Source organism: Convolutriloba macropyga, unplaced genomic scaffold (assembly GCF_964194025.1).
Source record: "Convolutriloba macropyga unplaced genomic scaffold, txConMacr16.3 SCAFFOLD_1111, whole genome shotgun sequence".
NCBI classification, from domain to species: domain Eukaryota; kingdom Metazoa; phylum Xenacoelomorpha; order Acoela; family Convolutidae; genus Convolutriloba; species Convolutriloba macropyga.
Window position 1 is genome coordinate 31,094 of NW_027453194.1, and position 18,381 is coordinate 49,474.

Here is an 18,381-nt window from a genome sequence, read left to right on the forward strand (position 1 = left end):
AAAATATTAGAATAATATGAAACATTACTGATATAGCGTTTTACTATTGGAATATCGTGAGTTGGTAGTGGTAAAGGTAAAATAAAGGTAAAATAAAACTGGTTCTGATCGGGGGAAGAATTTATTAATCGTGGGAGCCTTAGATGTAAATTCTACTAACACTCTAATCTACAAAATTGTAAAACATACAAAAATTAAAAAGAGCCCCAATTAAAGCAACTGGATAACTGTGAATTAGTTGCATAGAGAATCAATTAATCCCAGGTTTATTTATTATATAGTTTCCACTATGATAACATAACAGTTTAGATTAAATTTGGTTTACATTAAGAAACCCAATCTATTTTTTCGTTGCGCACTTTTACCAGTCAATGAATGGTGGGATCATTTTTGTTGTTTGTGCCTCCACCCCCCCCCCCCCCCACAGCTTAGTGGGTGCATATTATTTGCACCCCTCAGCAGCGCGAGCCATATTTTTAAACAATGAGTCACTACTATTAATGGCACGTGCTCTTTACAGTTGCGCGCGCGGGGGGGGGGGGGGCTACAAACGGAAAAGACCCAGACGGTGTTTTCTTGCATATTTAGTAAAATTTCGCTCCATCATGCTGTAGTGTCAGTGTCAGTGCTTTGAGCCCTTCCTTTAAAGCATGATACGATTAATAAAAAATCTCTCATCTCAACAACCCCCCCCCCCCCCCCCTAAGGGCTTATAACAATACATAATTGAAATGGTTATGAAAACAACAAAATATTCACTTACCGGGAGGAAACGGTTCCATCTCATTTTAAAATTCCCTACACAATTAATTTTCAGCTCAGTTTTAAACAACATCAACTAATCACTAGTATCGCATTTAAATACACATGAAAGAAAGGGGGTATTTCCAATTATAGCCATAGCCCCCACCACGAAATTATAGCCCCCCATTAGGGTATACTATCAATATCAATAAAGGTGGGTTTACGTTATTTGAGCACTAAGCTTGGGGAGGGGGCTATAAACGGAATGACCCAAAGAAAGAGTGTAGCTATGTTTGTGATTGGAGGAGTTTCAACACCTTCAACAGATTCCTAAGCCAAGATTGAGATATGAATCTCTGGTGACCAGACACTGCTACAAGTGTCAAAGCACGTCTTCCCAGAACTGCACATCCCTCGAACTCAACTTCAACAGCCAACAGATCCAGCAGACTACACTGGTCCGAAACACATGTCTCCCGGAATGACTGAATTGCTGTAACCTAAGAATAATTTTTAACAATTTTCAGCTGATAAATCTACGATTAGAATTAAATAAGTGATAAGTACTGGAAACTTCCTTAACAAGTTGTAATTAGAGAAAAAGTAGAGAAATTTAAGAAATTATCAGAATAAAGATATCCGTTGATTAAATAACTTAATAATGGTCCACGGGAAATTTTGAGTGCTTGACTGGCTTTCAGGGGGTCCCAATAAAACAATGGAAACTTCAGCACAAATCAACTATGACAACACGGACCACAAAAAGGTCAAAAGTCGGAACTTGCATGCAAAACCTCACTACGCTTTTCAACAATTAGCTCTTGCATATATACCTGAATAGTTTCTGTATGCAACGAGTTCTGGGGATCTGTTAAGATTACCGTCCTCTGACTGGCTGTCAATTTGGCGAAAAATATGCAGTCGTAATTCTCAACATAAAGGTCCGCTCCCGCTTCTAAACACGGAAACGAGAACTTGAAGAGGTCCAGTTCGTATTTGCTTTTCTCGATACACTTGTAACATTGCAATACTGCGTCTACAAATGCCATTCTGATTAAAGGGTAGGATCTGCAACAAGAATCACAGAAACAGTGACCACATCGGCGACAATGATGACGTCGGCGGATGGTTGTAAATCGTAGCTGACAGTTTGAGCAATTTAGGGAGCGGGAATCGGGGATCCATTGTGATTCTTTTAGCATAAATGGGCTTTCGTCTTCTTTTCTCACGACGATGCGGGTTCCCTTCTTGTCTTTGAGTAAACGCGATTCCTTTATAGACATTACATTCGATCTGAAATGTCTTCTTCAATGTGCACAAATAAATGAAAACAAGACGGCTCGTGCGAGACCGTGCTTAGCACACAATGTTCCAACATACGTATCAGATTTTTAAAACAACTTCTTTGTTCTGAAAGAAAAAAAATTTATGAATATCAATTTTGCACAACTCAAATTGAATCAATTTTTTGGAGCAACCATGATTACAATTTTCTCTAGTATGAAAACAAAAAAACTCAAAACTCTCATTTGGATATGATTTTTAGAGATTTTGAATCACAAGCATTGCAATTTTTTTCGACAAAGCGTTTCCTCAGAAAATTGAAGTTCAATAAGAACAATCAGTCGCAAAGAAAACTTAATTTAAACACAGATAGTGATTTTCAAAAAAAGTAGGCGTCCAGTTCACACGCTAGAAGTAGCAAAACAAATGACGCAGCTTTTTCTCATCTAAATTTAATCTCATTGAATATATCTCCACTAAATATATGCCCCATTCTCGAAAAAAATTACCCGAATATGAAACAATAATCAAAACAGTCTTTGATAAAGTCACGTTTTGCTGCTTTGATTTAAAAAACTCTATTTTAAGTTATTCTTAATCCAATTGTCCTGTATTCGGACAATATCTAATTTTGCACTATTTAAATAAAGCAAAGCGATAATTTCCATCAATACTTAAGGGACGAAAAAATGAAGATTATATTTACATTTTCGTACTGAGACACTGAAAACAATTGTTCTTGTTCAACTCACTCAGGAAAATTCTGCATTTGGATGATTGAATCAATTTTGAGTCAACTTAAGAAAACTGGTACGTCTTAACAACAACCAAGCGTCAATTGACAGGACAGTTGCATTGTTGGCAACGAATTTTTCATTTGTTTTTCTCGAATGATTTTTTTCTGGTTGCAAAATCTCCATATGATCAATTAAGCTGAGCAGAGTCGTATCAAAATCGTTAATTAACTGCTGGACTTGGTTTTAGCCGGTATGTTGAAGAAACTAAAAAATTCAACCTCAATAAAAACCTAAACATTTTTTGTCTTATTTGAAGTGAAAATATATAAACCCCTCCTGCAGAAATCACATTTAAACGGACTGCTAAGTGAATTGAAACCATTGGCGCAGCGCAACATCAGTCAAATTATATCTGAAGTAAGTTGGTAGAACTTTCCCTTGACTTTTTCCACTAGTAGTTGAATTTCCTGAGTCCTGTTTCTTTGCATTTCCTGAGTCCTGTTTCCAATTACCTTTGAATAACCAATTCTAATAATTTATGTAACACCAAAACCTCTCGGGGGATATAATGCGGATGATTTACAATGCAGAGCCTAAACTTCCGCAAAATTAAGAGAAAGAATTTTTTGTAATAGATTGTTTGATTTTAAAACAAACAGTAGTAGTGATCTATTCGAATCTGTTCACTTTTTCTATTCACTGGCATGAGTTGTCACTTTGGGGCCAATTGAGAGTCAGCATTTCAAAGTGATCTGAAGAATCAGGATTAATCAACAAATATAGAATTAAACAAGGATGCTCGTTAATGTGCGTTCGCACATGATGTTCCGACCCGAGCTCATCTGCACTTTTGACTTAATTGTCAACCAAATGAAGACACAATAAAATAGATGTTTCAGTTTAAAGATGTTTAAAAACCTAACTGCTTGTTGAATTACATAATGCATGCCTCATCACAGCTCTGACGAGATCTTTCATTGAAAAAACAACAAAAAAAAACAAACAACAAAAGAAGCAAAAACAAAAACTTCACGGCTAAATTTGAACGGACCCCAAACAGTAACAACCCCAAAATGCAATCGTATAAAACCTTAACTGCACAAATTTACTTTGTCCATACTATACAATAGATGGCAATTTTCCTTAATGAGACTAGGTAACAAAGTCAACAAAAGGAAATAATAAGGCGAAATCGGAAAATCAATCACCTTTTTTTAAACCAAATAATTTCTGAAGTCTTAAAAATTATTAGCTTTTAGCAAAATAATTCTTAATAAATTTACTAAAAATTCATTTTGAAACCAATAAGACCTATCGTTGGTTAGATTAAGCCATAGGAACGGACTACATAAGCAGGAAAACTCAAAAAATTAAACAATTTGGGAAAACAAAACTATTGAAGCCATTAAAATCATTAGCTATTATCTGAATACTATGTATTATTCCTTCCATTTTCATTCATACTAATGCAACTAAAACTATACTAAAAGAATAAATGAGTATATTTGGGCCAAATTTGAAAATCATTGGGATCTGTTATTAGACGAATGTGCTAAAAGAAGAGAAAAAGAAACAAGTGCACCACTAAAACTTTTATTTAAACGCATATTGTCCACAAACAAAACATCAGTTACGACATGATATCACTGGCCATTTAATTTTTTCGAATTTAAAAAATTGAATTAGACCTCTCAATGATGAGAATAAGCTACATGTTGAAAAAAAAACAACAAATGAAAAGTTTGAAAAATCATTAAAAAGTATGATATCATAAACTTTAAGACTATTCGCTATAAAATGACTACCTCGGGCAACATCAATCCTTGAATACTCAATTATAAGCTTTTGAGACAGGTCAGCGTTTTACGCCTACCTAAAGATTTTTAAAAACTAGGCAAAAACCGCTAATTCAAAAAAAAAAATTGAGCGAGAAGTGTCGAAGCCATTAAAAAATAACTTTTCGTTAATGACTTTTCTACCATCGGTTTATTTTTTAACAATATGAGATTCCTTTCTTCAATATGACTTTAAATTATCAATAAATAGGAACGAATTCATTAAAACATCGATATTTCTGAGAAAACCGGTAGTATCAACGCCATTAAACTTAATTGCTTTCAGCGAAAGGCAATAAAAGCGCTCGATATGAGCAGAAGAGTTATGCCTCGATAGGACGCCAAGACCATTTGTCATTAACAAGTCATCGATACGATAAGACATTAAAATAAGTCAATGACTAAGAAAACGACAACAAATAGAGACAAAAACCAAAAATTCAGTAGAAAAGTGCGAGAAGAAAATGTCAAAGCCATTTAAACCATAAGATTTTCTTTGAAAACCTTATCTATGATCCATTGAACATCCTTTCTAAGTCAATTGGAACTAACACTAATAGGATAATGTGATGATATTTCAAGAACCACAAAAAAATCAGAAAATTTTCCAAATGTCAAAAAAATTTATGAAAACACGCGCATCGATTTTATCAAACCAATAGTTAAAAAGTAAAGCCGCAAATTAGATTATTTTTGTTGAAGTAGGAGGAAAGGAGTTCCGGTAATTACTGAGGCGTTCGTACAGTTCACGAAGATAAGGTTACGCTTGGTTGAAGTTCAAAGAATTTTTTTGGAAAAATTATTTTTGAAGTCTTAACATCCATTAAATTCAATAGCTTTCAACAGAAGTCAACAAATACGCTCAATTTTGAGTCTATAAAAGGACAAAGATGTTTGCATGCATGGGTAATCAATAAGAAAACACAATAAGTCTTATGACTATGGAGCAAAAACAAATACAGAAACCAATAATTCATTAGAAAAGTGCGAGAAGAGAGTGTCTCAGCCATTTAAACCATATCTTTTTATCTAAAAATTTTATATATGCTCCATTTAACGTCTTCTCAAAACCACAGGGAGCTACCAATATTAGGATAATGTGAAAATATTTCAACAGGAACCAAAATACAAAAATATCAAAAAAGTTAAAAATTTATTAGAAATCTTGTGGCATCGAAGCCATAAAACCAGGAATTACAAAAAATGGTAAACGAAATAATTTAGATTGCTGTTGAAAGAAAGGAAGGGGTTCTGGTCAGTACTGAGAATTTCTTACAAATCATGGAAATAAGTTTAAAATTGGTTAATGTTCAAATATTATTTTTGAACAATTATTTTAAAAATCTTAACAAACAATAAGTTCAATAGCTTTCAACAGATCTCAATAAATACGCTCAGTCATGACTCGCTAGAAGAACATGGATGTTTGTCTTGCATGGGTAATCAATAAGATATCACAATAAGTCTTACGACTATGAAAACAACAACAAATACAGGCAAAAACAAAAAAAAATCAGTAGAAAAGTGCGAGAAGAAAGTGTCGAAGCCATTTAAACCATAAGCTTTTCCTGAAAATTTTATCGCTGATCCATTGAACGTCTTCCCTAAACCAACGGCAGCTATCCAAATTAGAATAATGTGATAAAATGTCAAAAGGATTCAAAAACACCAAAATATCAAAAAATTTTAAAATTGTTTTTGAAATCTTGTGGCATCGAAGTCATAAAACCAGTAGTTAGAAGATAAAACCGCTAAGCAATTTAGTATTGTTTGCAGTAGAAAGAAAGGGGATCCTGTCAGTACTGAAACTTTCTTACAGTTTACAAAAATAAGTTTATGATCAGTTAATGTTAAAAAAAAATTCGAAAAATTATCTATAAAGTCTTAACAGTCATTAGCTGTCCAATTAAAGCACTGAATAGCTTCACTAATGCTCGTTACGAAACCCACCGCATTTTTAGTCAACGATTCTATGTCATAGGGCTCCAAAAAGTCAGTAATACCTCAAAAAGAATCAAAATTTCATTGAATATTACAAAAGGTCGAAGACATAAAAAACATGTGCGATTCCTTGAAAACGTGTTTTTTGTGCATTAGGCGTCACTTTACGGTAAGTCAAGTTTATCATTAACCAAACATCGATATAAAGAGTGACCAGTCTCTATTTGACCTAAAAAATATGAAGTTTTCTAAAAAAAAAACGGCTCTCAAATAGAATTCGAATTTTTTTTATAGTAAACTTCCCTATGAGACCAGAACTAGTCTTTTTATCACCTTTTGTGTATAAGGAATACGAAATTGATTCCTTTTGTGGCGTGAAATGTAATTTTGAATGAAAAATTTTTAAAGAAAAAAACCATAATTTGAAGAAAAATTACACTAAAGGTGATCGAAATCATAGCAAATATGACGTGTTCATACAAAACTTCAATCCTCGAAAAATACGAAATTAAAAAAAACTTTTTAATTTCAAATTCTACGCTGGACGAGCTTTTTAATGATACCACTCACATTTCTCAACGATGCAAATATCGATCGGCCAAAATTGACTGAACAAAAAAAAAACCCATTTGAGTATATAGTTGCTTCCCCCACAAGTGGGGTCGGAACAAAAAGAAACTTTTCTTTTGGCAATTGTGACATTTTAATGCAATCAAATTTGAAAGCAAACATGGGGGGTGTGTCCGACTATCAGCACTAAAGACCAAAGAATTTTTTTTTTTGGAAAATAATATCTTAATATTTATTTCTTAAATTGATATTTATTTCTTAACTAAAAAAAATAATAAAGTTCCTATAACTTTGCCGTTGAAATAAATACTCTATCAGATATTAAACTCAGTTTTCACGCAAAATACTTCTTTCGGGAGGCCGGAGGAACCACAAAAACATGTAATAGAAATTTTTTGTTTTTATTTCTCTTAAAATCTAGTTTTCTGTTGTTTACTTGCAGATAAGTATTATCACGGTTACAACAAGCCATTGGTGTAATATCCAACAGACAACATTCAACAACTGTAAGGATCTCACAACTGTGATTTCACAGCGTTTGCATCTTCAGGAACGAAACATTTTGTTCAACTTATGTGTATTTTAGCATTGATAATGGAGGGATAGTGCATATTAATAGAGGGAGAGGGCAGGTTACCTTGCCATTGGGTTGAATGGGGGTAGAGCGAAAAATGACACGCCAATTTCAGTAAAATGAGCTGTAAAAAAGAAAATTTTTGGATCCTCTCCGTTTGTGTCCCCCCCCCCCCCCCCCCCCCCCCCGTTTTATTTTCTCTCCTTTTAAAAAGATAAAAAGGACCGTGTACATCATCCCCGGCAACGATGGATATAGGTCGGAACATAAGGGATGTTCCGACCCCCCCCCCCCCCCCCCCCCCCCCCCCAGTACGTCATGCACGCCCCAGTTACAGAGCATGCGCCATTATATAGTAATTCATTATGTAAAAATATGGTACGTGAGTCTGAGGGTTGCAAATAATATTCACGCATTAAGCTTTGCAGAAACGGAGATCTAAATTTGTGACGAGAAAACAGGATCAGGAACGGAAAGTATGATAAATTAAATACTATGTAACACTATTCAACACAAAGCTATTTAGGGCTGTCTTTGACATTTATCATCTGTGAATATTCATCACCACACATCAATACGAAATCAGTTTCCACAATTATACAAATCAAAGCTTCAAAATTGTACATTGCTTAAGACACGGAAATATGAGTTATGTGTCGTCAAATTAAACTCAACTGTGAAACGCATTATATCACGACCCTGTTGAGTAAATTCGATTTTGATCACTATCGAGAGCAAATTTACAAGCAAATATCGAACTATTTAGTACAAAAAATAGACCTTCACTATAGACTAGAATCACGCAAATATGTGCATTGAGAGATTGAAGCATGGATAATTTGACTTCATTTAGATCCTCAAATTTGTTTCCTTTTTTATCAGGTTTGTCATACCGTATCTCCCTCAAGGTATATTTAGGCTATAAACTGCCTTCTGATAATTTTACTAATTTAATTATCCGTTATCTTTTAACACACGGGGTATTTTGGAACTGAATATTTGTCCTGACACCTTTTCATCAACTCAATAAAAGTATAATTAATTTTAAACCAGGAAACAAATTGATAAAATTGATACAAAGAAAGCTCATTACACATGCCAAGGTAAAAGTTGATAGAGTTCGAGGCTAACACACCCTCCACAAATTTTCACAAGATGAATTCCATAATTGCATAATTTGTGAATGTAACAATTTGATTAGGATACAAAAAAGGAAAGGGTTAAGGAGTAGCTAAGATAGAAAGAGAAACTACAAAACTGTTTCCTAACATCTGTTTAGTGTTTGAGCAGAACATTTTGCTTGGCTAATTTTTCTTGTTTTTTGTGCATAATTTTGTTATTTTGGAATATTAATCTTTTTTGCATAAGATTCCAATAAATGCAAATTATTTGAAGCACATTTAATTTTTTGCAAAAACTTCCAATTATTCATGCAATTTTTCAATTATTAACTTTTTGCAAGAGAATTTTTAAGCACTTCATGAACGCAATTCTTATAATCAATGTTTATAGGCTAATGCACGGCATTTAAAACAGGTCTACTAAATGGATGTATTTGCTGTTCAAATAGTCAATCTTAAATTCGCAATCTTTGGATAGTTTATAATGATAAGCGCAGATGTGCGGAAACAGTTTTAACAAGGACAGAAGGAAGCAAAGAAAAAAACACGACCACGATGACTGAAATAATCACAATTCTTTAGGCATCAGTTCCATGGTCATTATCACACAATAATGCATTTAAGTTTAGGCATTCGCATCTACGTCTCCGATTTACAAATTTATAAACCAAAATTGGTACCAAATGCAAACTATTCACAAATTTGAATTTCACTTACTCTAGATTCCTTTTAAATTCGAGCTAACTAAGGGACGCGAACAGTAGTAGCAGTACAGGGTATTCAATTCCGAAATACCCCCTCCCCCACCCATTAGTCCCTGAAATTCCGAAATACCCCCCCCCCCCCCCCCCCCCCCCCGGTATTAACACACTTTTTTACGGATTCTCCTTTCATAAATTTTTAAAACGCATGCTCCTCATTTGTCTTGATACATAAAATCGGATTCTGCCCACTTACTCATCCTGGCAAACATACTCAGATGAGAATCAAAAATTTGGTACCAGTTTCAGAATGTAATCAGGAATCCATTCTAAGCGTATTTAATATCCTTTTCTGAACGAGTTCACCGCACAGCATCCAAGTAGCAGACACAGTAGCTGAACAACCAGCAGTGCTATTCCAGAATACATCAGAACATCTATGTTATCCTCGATTTGTTCAAACCACTTTGTTCAAGCACCCTTGAGCATAAAACTCCTCGGGTTTTGTCGGGTCGCAAGATTCCGCTGCGTCGTCGCGACAACACGAATTAGGAATGGAACCCAATAAATTGCCCCATTCTGTGTAGTTGTTCACGGCGCAACAGTCGAACTTCCTTTGGAATTTATCCCAGGCTTTTGTCACGTCGTCATCCTTGCTGTATTCCTTCATGGATTCTTCGAGCCAGTCTGCGGTTCTGTCCTCGACGTCAGCGCCATAGAAAATGGCCATGCCCACCACCGCACATTCCGCAATAACCACCACTGTTAGAAGGATGATATACAACACAATGAGGAACGTACTCTCCCTGTAAGCACCACAACAACCCGCGAACGAAATCACGAGAACAAAAAGCCCGCTGCTGCAAACACGCCTGCTACAATCATGAAATTGTTCCCTCCTATCATTTCGAGGACGTCATTTTCATCAAATGCAGTTTCGAACACAACATACAAACCGAATCCGATCGCAGCGATAGCAACCAGGAACACTATAAAGTTTAGGGCGAAAAGAACAACTCGCGCAAACCCCATTTTGAATCGTGAGCCGTTTTTATCCCAACTGAGTTGAAAATTTGATCCTCCGACAGCGAAATCACAACTCTTAAAATCAGTTACACTGTTTTTAGGTCCCTGTTGCTACTGTTAAGTAGATAGAATAAAATTAACCATAAAACCTGAAACGGAAAAATTTGATGTGTCGATCGGCTGTTCGAAAAGGGGGAACCAAAATAAAAGTGACAAAATTATGCTTCAGCTTTATTTTCACGCAGAGAAGCAAAATTATTACGGCAGGCAGCTGAAAAAATTAAACGCAGAGTACTGAAACGTGAACAGTGTATACAAGTACGAGCGCATGTGAAAATTTATGCATTTGTTGTCGGTGTTGTTTACCTATCTATTAAAGAACGGCCTAACGCCATCAAATACGCATACACAAAACGTGATACTACATTGGTTCATGTTCCATTGGTCGCTTTTTGTATATTGCGTCATACCATTTTGCACAAAGCTTAGTCACGTAAGTTGTTTATTTTTAGCCATCGCGTTTTAAATCATATCACCACCCCTCAATCACAGCAAATATGAATGGTATGATGGTAGGTTACTAAATCGAATGCTAGCAGCAATATACCTGTAAACAACTTTGTGATAGTTTACTACTAGATACTCTCCGGTCCAAATTCAGGCATGGTGATAAGCAAGGGGGAAAATTTAAGGGTTGGGTTGCTTCTTTTTTCCAGCTGAAGTCCTATTTTAAGTCCATAAACAATGATTTAATCTTATGTATAAGTTTATCAAGCATATAGTGCTAAAAATGGATTCAAATAACAAATTCAAACTGTGCAATGATAATCACTCTACAATAAACTCGACGCGAAAGTTCTTAAATCCAGAAATTAATAAGATTTAGATGCTCGGTCATATACCATAGAACCAGGAAAACAGAAGTGAGTTGTTAGAAATGTTTAAATTTTGAATGAATTACATTTTGCTTTTTTTTAAATGTATAATATTTTAAAAACGTTTCTCGTCCTTCTGGGCACGCTGTGAAGTAGGTCGAATGACCTCGTTGCGTGTCCTATCCTTGCTTGAAGTTCAATATACTCTGCTGATTGTGCTATTTTATTTTATTTTTGTTATTTTGTATTTATTTTTATTTATTTATACTTTGCAAGCGAGGATAAATTAACTCTCTCATGCGTATCGGTTAAATTTGAAATCTGCTTCAAGACCAAAATCTTGTTGTTCATGTGTCGTATCACGCTGAGAAAAGTAAATTTAATTTCCTAAACTCAAGTTCAACTAACGCAGTTAAATGATACATCTACCCATCAGTACGAGCATTCATTGATGTCGAGAAATGAATAGGCAGATTGTCAGGAAATAACAGATGACAGAAAATATGAATCCAGAGTAAAAAGATCCAGAATTCAGATTAATCCAGAATAGGCCAACGAACGATTTTTCTATTAGTATTATTGAAAATTAAATATTTTGATAAATGTCAAGCTATCATTACCTTGGATGCCCACTAGAGGAAACCGTTAACTCTCAGAATTTTCAACGAAAGTTCCGAATAGAGTTTCTTTTCTAATTTTTGTTAATCAGAACCGGTAGATATCTCTTCTTACAGATGAGTAGAACGAAGAAAAAAGGTTAATAGGCATGAGGAAAGTAGGGAAAAAACAATCAAAAGTTTTATTTTTAGTATTTTTTTCTCTGAAACGGCGATAACAAAAACATGTGCATCAGATCACATAGATATTTCGACAATATCAGACAAGTGCTTATTGCTCCAAAATTTCTTTCGACAGGTGAAATATTTAAGCCAGGCCGGCTCATCTTTTTCTGCTTGTTTTCATTATTTCCATTTTGAACCAGAAAAAAAAGCTGCTCAGAAAATAACCTCTTAAATTTCTCATTAAATTAACAATTTTCATATGAACTTTCTTTGGATTTCTTCACACTCATAATCAAAGGCAGAAGAAACTATTGTCTTGTTGAAAACATGCTTCTCACTCACCTTTTAGGCTTATCACCATGACATTTTCATATGCCCGATTTTTTTCTAAAAAATTATTTTGTGTTTCGATTTGCTACTATAGTTCAATTTTTTTGTCCCTAAAACATTGTCAATAACATCATATGGTCAACTTGATTTCGAAGTTTTGGGGAAAATTTATTTTCAATATTTGCTGTTTTTTGAGCAAAATGAAATACTTTAGGTTTTGGGTTTTGTTATTAACATGAAGTCAACTTCTTCTTAATAGCCACATTAACGAAGATCAACAGATACAATATTTCTCAATAAATGTTTCATTCAAAATATTATTTAATCCAGAAGTTTTTCAAAGATCATTTTATTATATAGATTATGTTTGTTATGTGATGTTCGAGTTGGAGCAATTTTTATTCCTCTGTGTTGCATTGCCTCCCATTTAAGCGTTGTCACTGAAGAACAGAAACTGTTCTTAGTACTGCCTATGTAACAATAAGTGATACAAGGACTATCTCGAGCAACAATGGATTAAATTTCATATAATTTACAAAAATCTCATTTGAATGATAACTTAATCTCCATATTTCCTTTCAGTTTGTTTGTTAAGCCTCAAAAAAAAAAACGTTCACAAAACTGCAAAAGTGTACGAAAAACTCTGAAGTCAGCGTTTATGAGAAATGCAGAAAAAGAACGATCAAAATTTAGATACATTTTTTCGCACAGTTTAAAACAATAGATATGAAGAGGAATTAGGTTTTCTATTTGTTCTTGCAACTTTCGCTAACTTGAATGTATATTCATCCTAATACAAGCTCTATAAGCTAAAACTAAACATTTGTGAACAATCAAGAAATTTTAGTTGAAGGCATAAGGCTCACCTTCGTATCGAAAATCAAACCTTTTGAGTTCTGGGCTTCATTTTTTCAAAGAATTTAAAGACATAGCTGGCAGATTGCCAGAAAATAGCCGCAATAGACTCGTAGATCTGCAGTCACAAAAAAAACAGTAAAAAAGACCGACCAAAAAAAATTAGTCTTATCATTGAAGGCTGATATGTTATTTTGATTAAAAATCTGTATAATTTTTTGCTGCCTCTATTAGCTGCTCCCTAATAACCTTCATTTAGAGTGACACACACCCATTTCACCTTATCTCTTTGAATTGAAGTAAATAAAAGTCAATTTCAAGTGAGGAAGTCATTTTTGAGAGTGAGGTAAGTCAAGTGTGACTAAAAATTTAATCACGCAAGTGAACAAAAAAAATCGCTACACTAAGAGCGAAAATAGACGTCACACACGCACTTCAGTTGAAATTGCATGAACAAATGAACAAAAAAGCTGATTTGAAGTGGTTGTGAGACGTCATATGGTCGTAACAAAAACCGTGACGACGAAATAAAAAAATATAGCAGGACAAGTCCTGACGTACATTCAAAGAATTTTCTTTCACTAAACAAAAAAAGTAGACCTAGAATGGACTATGAGTGAATTGAGATAACAATTTTAAAAAAATCAGATCAAATAAGAAAAAAAACAAAATCAAGGTCAAAATGCTGGCATGTGAACAGAAAAAACCACTAGTGAGAAATGAAAATTTAATTCAAATAAAAAACTAGGCCTAAAATGAGCTTGAATGGATTGGGAAAACCATCTAGAAAAAAATCCGATCCAAAAATCGAAAAAACATTAAAAATTAGAGTGAAATTGCCGCATGTGAACAAAAAACCACTACCGAGAAACCGAATTTTTGTTCAAACACCGTTTTCTCACTCTACTTTAAAATTAGAGCGAAAAAATTTCACGCCGCAAAACCACTCGCTTTTTCGCTCCATTTCCTGTTTCGGCGTGACCAAAATCACTACTCCAATTTGACTTCAAAAATCATGAAAATGTGTGAACAGATCTTAAAAAAAAAGACAGCGCCCCAATACAATTCAAATTCTTTGAATTGTAAAAAACCAAGAGAAGGCCAATAATAGCCCCAGCTATCGCTGTGCGGCTATTAAAAATGAGTTCAATTTTTGTTTCACTGGTACACTAAAACCGTCTGAGGTTGCTCATGTTCTCTTATGTATTCATGCGCATGCTCTCTGGGTCAGCAAAATTTGTCAAAGTTCTTACATTATTTTTGGATTTGAAGCTAGGGGTGGATTTCGATATCATTTTTCGGATGTTTGCATTGCTTATTGAGTAATATTGTCATATCTCTATTAATCAACCCACCAACCATTTTCATTAAAAATCAGTGATAGATTGAGAACTTCAAGCCTTCAAGAATTGACTCTATAAACTAAACTATTGGAGCTCAAATGACATTTCTATTTAATAAAAACTCGGATAAAGAGTGAGAAATTTTTTAGAAAAAAATTAGGTACAAAGATGGTTTCAAAAAACGGGCATTGTTTAAGCTGACCAGAGAGACCTTTCAAACTTTTTTCTTACAATTTGTCCCTTTTTCAGTTGTGGTGAAAAGGTGCTCAAGTCACTTTGATGTGTTGCCCTCCAGTTTGGCTAGTTTTAATCCCGATAGCACAAAGGAATACTTTACAAATCTACGACGATAGCTCAGCGTTGGTACAGAATGAATCCTACCAATGGTAATAAAATTTCGAAATGATTCGCCTCCATTCAGTCGCTTTGTTGCAATTTTAAAGCATTTTTGATTAATTTCCGCTCGGAAAAGCGTTAAATGATTCGATTAAAAACGCAGAGAACCGAGTGAGCTCGCTTGTTTCTATTAAAAAAATATCTAGGGAAATAATTTTAAAAAGTTCCGAAATCACTTGCAATTCTAGAGATTTTGTACTAAATTGTTTTTGGTAAGCTGTTTTTTTATAAATATTGACAGCTTCCATCTCAAATCAATCTCGTTTTTCACTCTAAGAGTTTTAGCAAATAATTTAATGCCAGTTCCCTGGGTTTTCATTTATTTAAAAATCCTGCCCACAAAGAGTTATAAAAAAGTGCATCCACCTTTAAACTACAACCTGTAATTCCAATGAGCAAAAACAATTGATCTACCGATCACCTGTGAGATTTATTAAAAAACAATATGCAAGCCAAAAAAAGCAAAAGATGTCCCGGTCAGTTTCGATGAGAGATCAGAACAATTTTTGATGATGAAAAGGCAAACAATCAGCCAAAAATGACTTTCCCTTACTCGTGTCGCAGCACTCAAAAAAGAGACTATATTCAATTGTCAGTTTTTGTGGTAATGGCGAGTAAACAAAACATGAGTTAAAACACTTTGCACCAAAGAACTTGGATAAATTTGTGCAATACGTTACGAAAATCCATTTCACTTTCCGCAGCGTGAAATGTTTAAGTGACAAAAAGTAATCTCAAAACCCATCTATTCGAGTCACATAAAATAAGAAAATAATAACAGCAAGTACCCGGTAAAATATACTTTGATTCATTCTGCTAATAATTTTTTCTTAAAAATTAGTAAAATGGATCAATCAGTTATTGAGACTTTCTAAAGAATACACGAAGCCCGGTCTCTCAAAAAAGAAATGGAAAAAGAATTTAAACACCTAGAGAACATTTTCGGAGTGTCGTGTGTCAGCTGTGCTAGAAAACAGAAAAATTTCAAGAATGAAAGATCGTACATAAAGCGCTACAAAAAGAAAGCGCAACTAAGACTGCTGAGCCTGTAATAAAGACAAAAACAACAATAAGACAAAAGCAACAAAAAGGAACAAAAAATCAGTATTCCCAGGCTTTCAATTAAAACCAATGTCGTAAAACATATTGCTCTCAAAAGACCGGCGAGCGGTTGGCTTCGTCAGTAGCTAGCCACGGTATAGGGAGGCTTAAGCTTAATTGAAGGGGCGTGAGCTTAATCAAAGCTTTAGCATAAGTGAAGGGGCGTGAGGTGAGCGCAGCGGGGGGGGGGGGACCGGGAAGCTGATGGAGAGTGAGGCGACAATGGGGCGGGGGCAACAGCGGTGGGGGGGGGGGGAGGGGATGAGAGGCGCCCTTCACACCACAGGCATAAGTTTCCAAAACTGTTTCTGTGAATCGCATACTTGGAGACTATTGAGCTGAAATGCGCTGGGCGTTACGTGTATATACCGTTTTTGGAGGACGAAAAGTCAGATGGGTCGGACAAAAAACGGTCAAGCAAAAAATCGCATTAAAAAAGACTGTCAGGACTGATACAATTGCTAAAACTTCGTTTGAGAGCAATTAACAACGATAAGAACTCAATCCTCTCTACATAGTCTACCTTAAAATTAATGAAAAAATTGAGAAAGGGATCGAAGGAAATCAAATCCCAGAAAAACCATCTTGATTGGTCACATGCACCAAAAACCAGAAAAAACTTCTTTTCCTTCTCACGAGAAAACTTCCTTTTCACGAAAAAAACTTCCTTTTCTCGAAATGGTTCAGCGAAAAAAACAAAACCTCAGATCTTGAACACTTAAAAATTGGAAAATAAACCGACTAATTTTCCCGTTTGAAGTTTTTCTTTAAAAATTCAAAAAAACAACCGGTAGCCGTCAGGCAACTTCCCCCCAAACAATAAGTAGGTGGTCCATCATTTTCTCCTTCAACTGTAACAAGGGGCTGCATAAAATATTCTATTCGAGCTTATTACATAAAAACACAAATTCGTATTTTTCATAAGGAACGGCTACCTTTTGATTTGAAATTCAGTACTAATAATTAAACTATTTCAGTTTAAATACATAGCTTAACGAAACAGCCGTTTTTTTTCTAGTTTTTAAAAAACGAGCGGGTTGCAATAGAATCTTCCAGCGACTGTTCGAAGCAATGAAAAAATAACCAAAGTCTGAAACTTAATTAGAATGCATCAAATGCAAAACAAATTCGAGCTACCAATAAACATGCACCAAAGTTAGCCTAGCAAAATATCAAATCTAAATTGACAGCGATATTTATAAACTGACGAAATATTAAAAATATCACAAAAATTGACACTTCTCATTTGAATTAGCTAAAATAAACAAGAAACGACTCTATTTATGGATTTCTGGCAAACTTGGAAACCACTGATCTTTGGTTCGACACTTAATGATGAAGAAAGAGAAACTTTGCAAGAGTCGTTTAAGTTTGTTTATTGATTTGCTAATATACATTACTGCACATGTAATCCGACAGTCGGATTGTGAATTGCAACATATCAACATACATAAGAAAACATATCAATAACCTGATTTCTTTACAACCTACGCCTACATGTCTTTACAATCAACCGAATGTTACTTTAGGATTTAAAAAAAAGAGAATTAAGTTGCTCCAACCTCCGAGAGGAACTTAAACCCTCAAAGGGTTCCGTTTCACAGCACCGATTGCATATTTTTGATATTTGAGAACCATTAGAGCTTTTTAGGGAATTCGTTTTCAAATTTTTTTGCACCATAGTCACCAACGGCAATCAAGTAAAAGTATTACCAAGTTAGCATCGAAGCTCAACAAAGGCCAGGACCATTCTGTGAAATCTTAACAGCGTGAATTAAATGCTTAATATAGTGTCCGTTATTTTTTAAAAAGGGAGAGAACTAGCACTTCATGTTTCCAAGACTCCTCAGAAAAAAAAATGAAACCGATTAAGCAAGCAAAGCTCAAGTTGGATAACTGTAAGAAAACAGGTCCATTAAAAATTAGATGCAATAAGTAATTGATACATTCTACACATTGATATCCTCTATTGTGAATTTATCATCTCTACTCAGCATCTTAACCACATGTCCGCTTTGGTGAGAAGGAGGATGAGGTTGCCTAGTGCTTGTAGACACTGCAGATCCATTGGAACTGCTGCCCCCTCCCCCTCCGAAGTTGCGTAGTTGACCCCGATTGGCCGCAGCGATGCTTTCGCCTGTCGGATCCCGCTCAGGAGTCACGAAT

General features: G+C 34.8%; 1 protein-coding gene and 1 pseudogene across 1 annotated transcript; both read right to left on the minus strand.

The window, feature by feature from the left end:
- Positions 1-779: 779 nt before the first annotated feature.
- On the minus strand, positions 780-2,064 carry LOC142358121 (zinc finger FYVE domain-containing protein 21-like). Its single transcript, XM_075409586.1, has 2 exons — positions 1,578-2,064; positions 780-1,244 (listed from the first exon to the last, which is right to left on the minus strand). The coding sequence occupies exons 1-2, from the start codon at positions 2,025-2,027 to the stop codon at positions 1,032-1,034; spliced, it is 663 nt and encodes a 220-aa protein (XP_075265701.1). The 5' UTR covers positions 2,028-2,064; the 3' UTR covers positions 780-1,031.
- A 7,757-nt stretch (positions 2,065-9,821) lies between these two features.
- Positions 9,822-10,898, minus strand: LOC142358120 (CD63 antigen-like; annotated as a pseudogene).
- Between the last annotated feature and the right edge of the window lie 7,483 nt (positions 10,899-18,381).

Bases quoted from the DNA above. Each gene is read 5' to 3' on its own strand.
- LOC142358121 (XM_075409586.1), bottom strand. From the start codon at position 2,027: ATGTCTATAAAGGAATCGCGTTTACTCAAAGACAAGAAGGGAACCCGC. The intron at 1,245-1,577 runs GTATATATGCAA...AATTATTCTTAG, and splicing joins TGCATACAGAAACTATTCAG to GTTACAGCAATTCAGTCATT.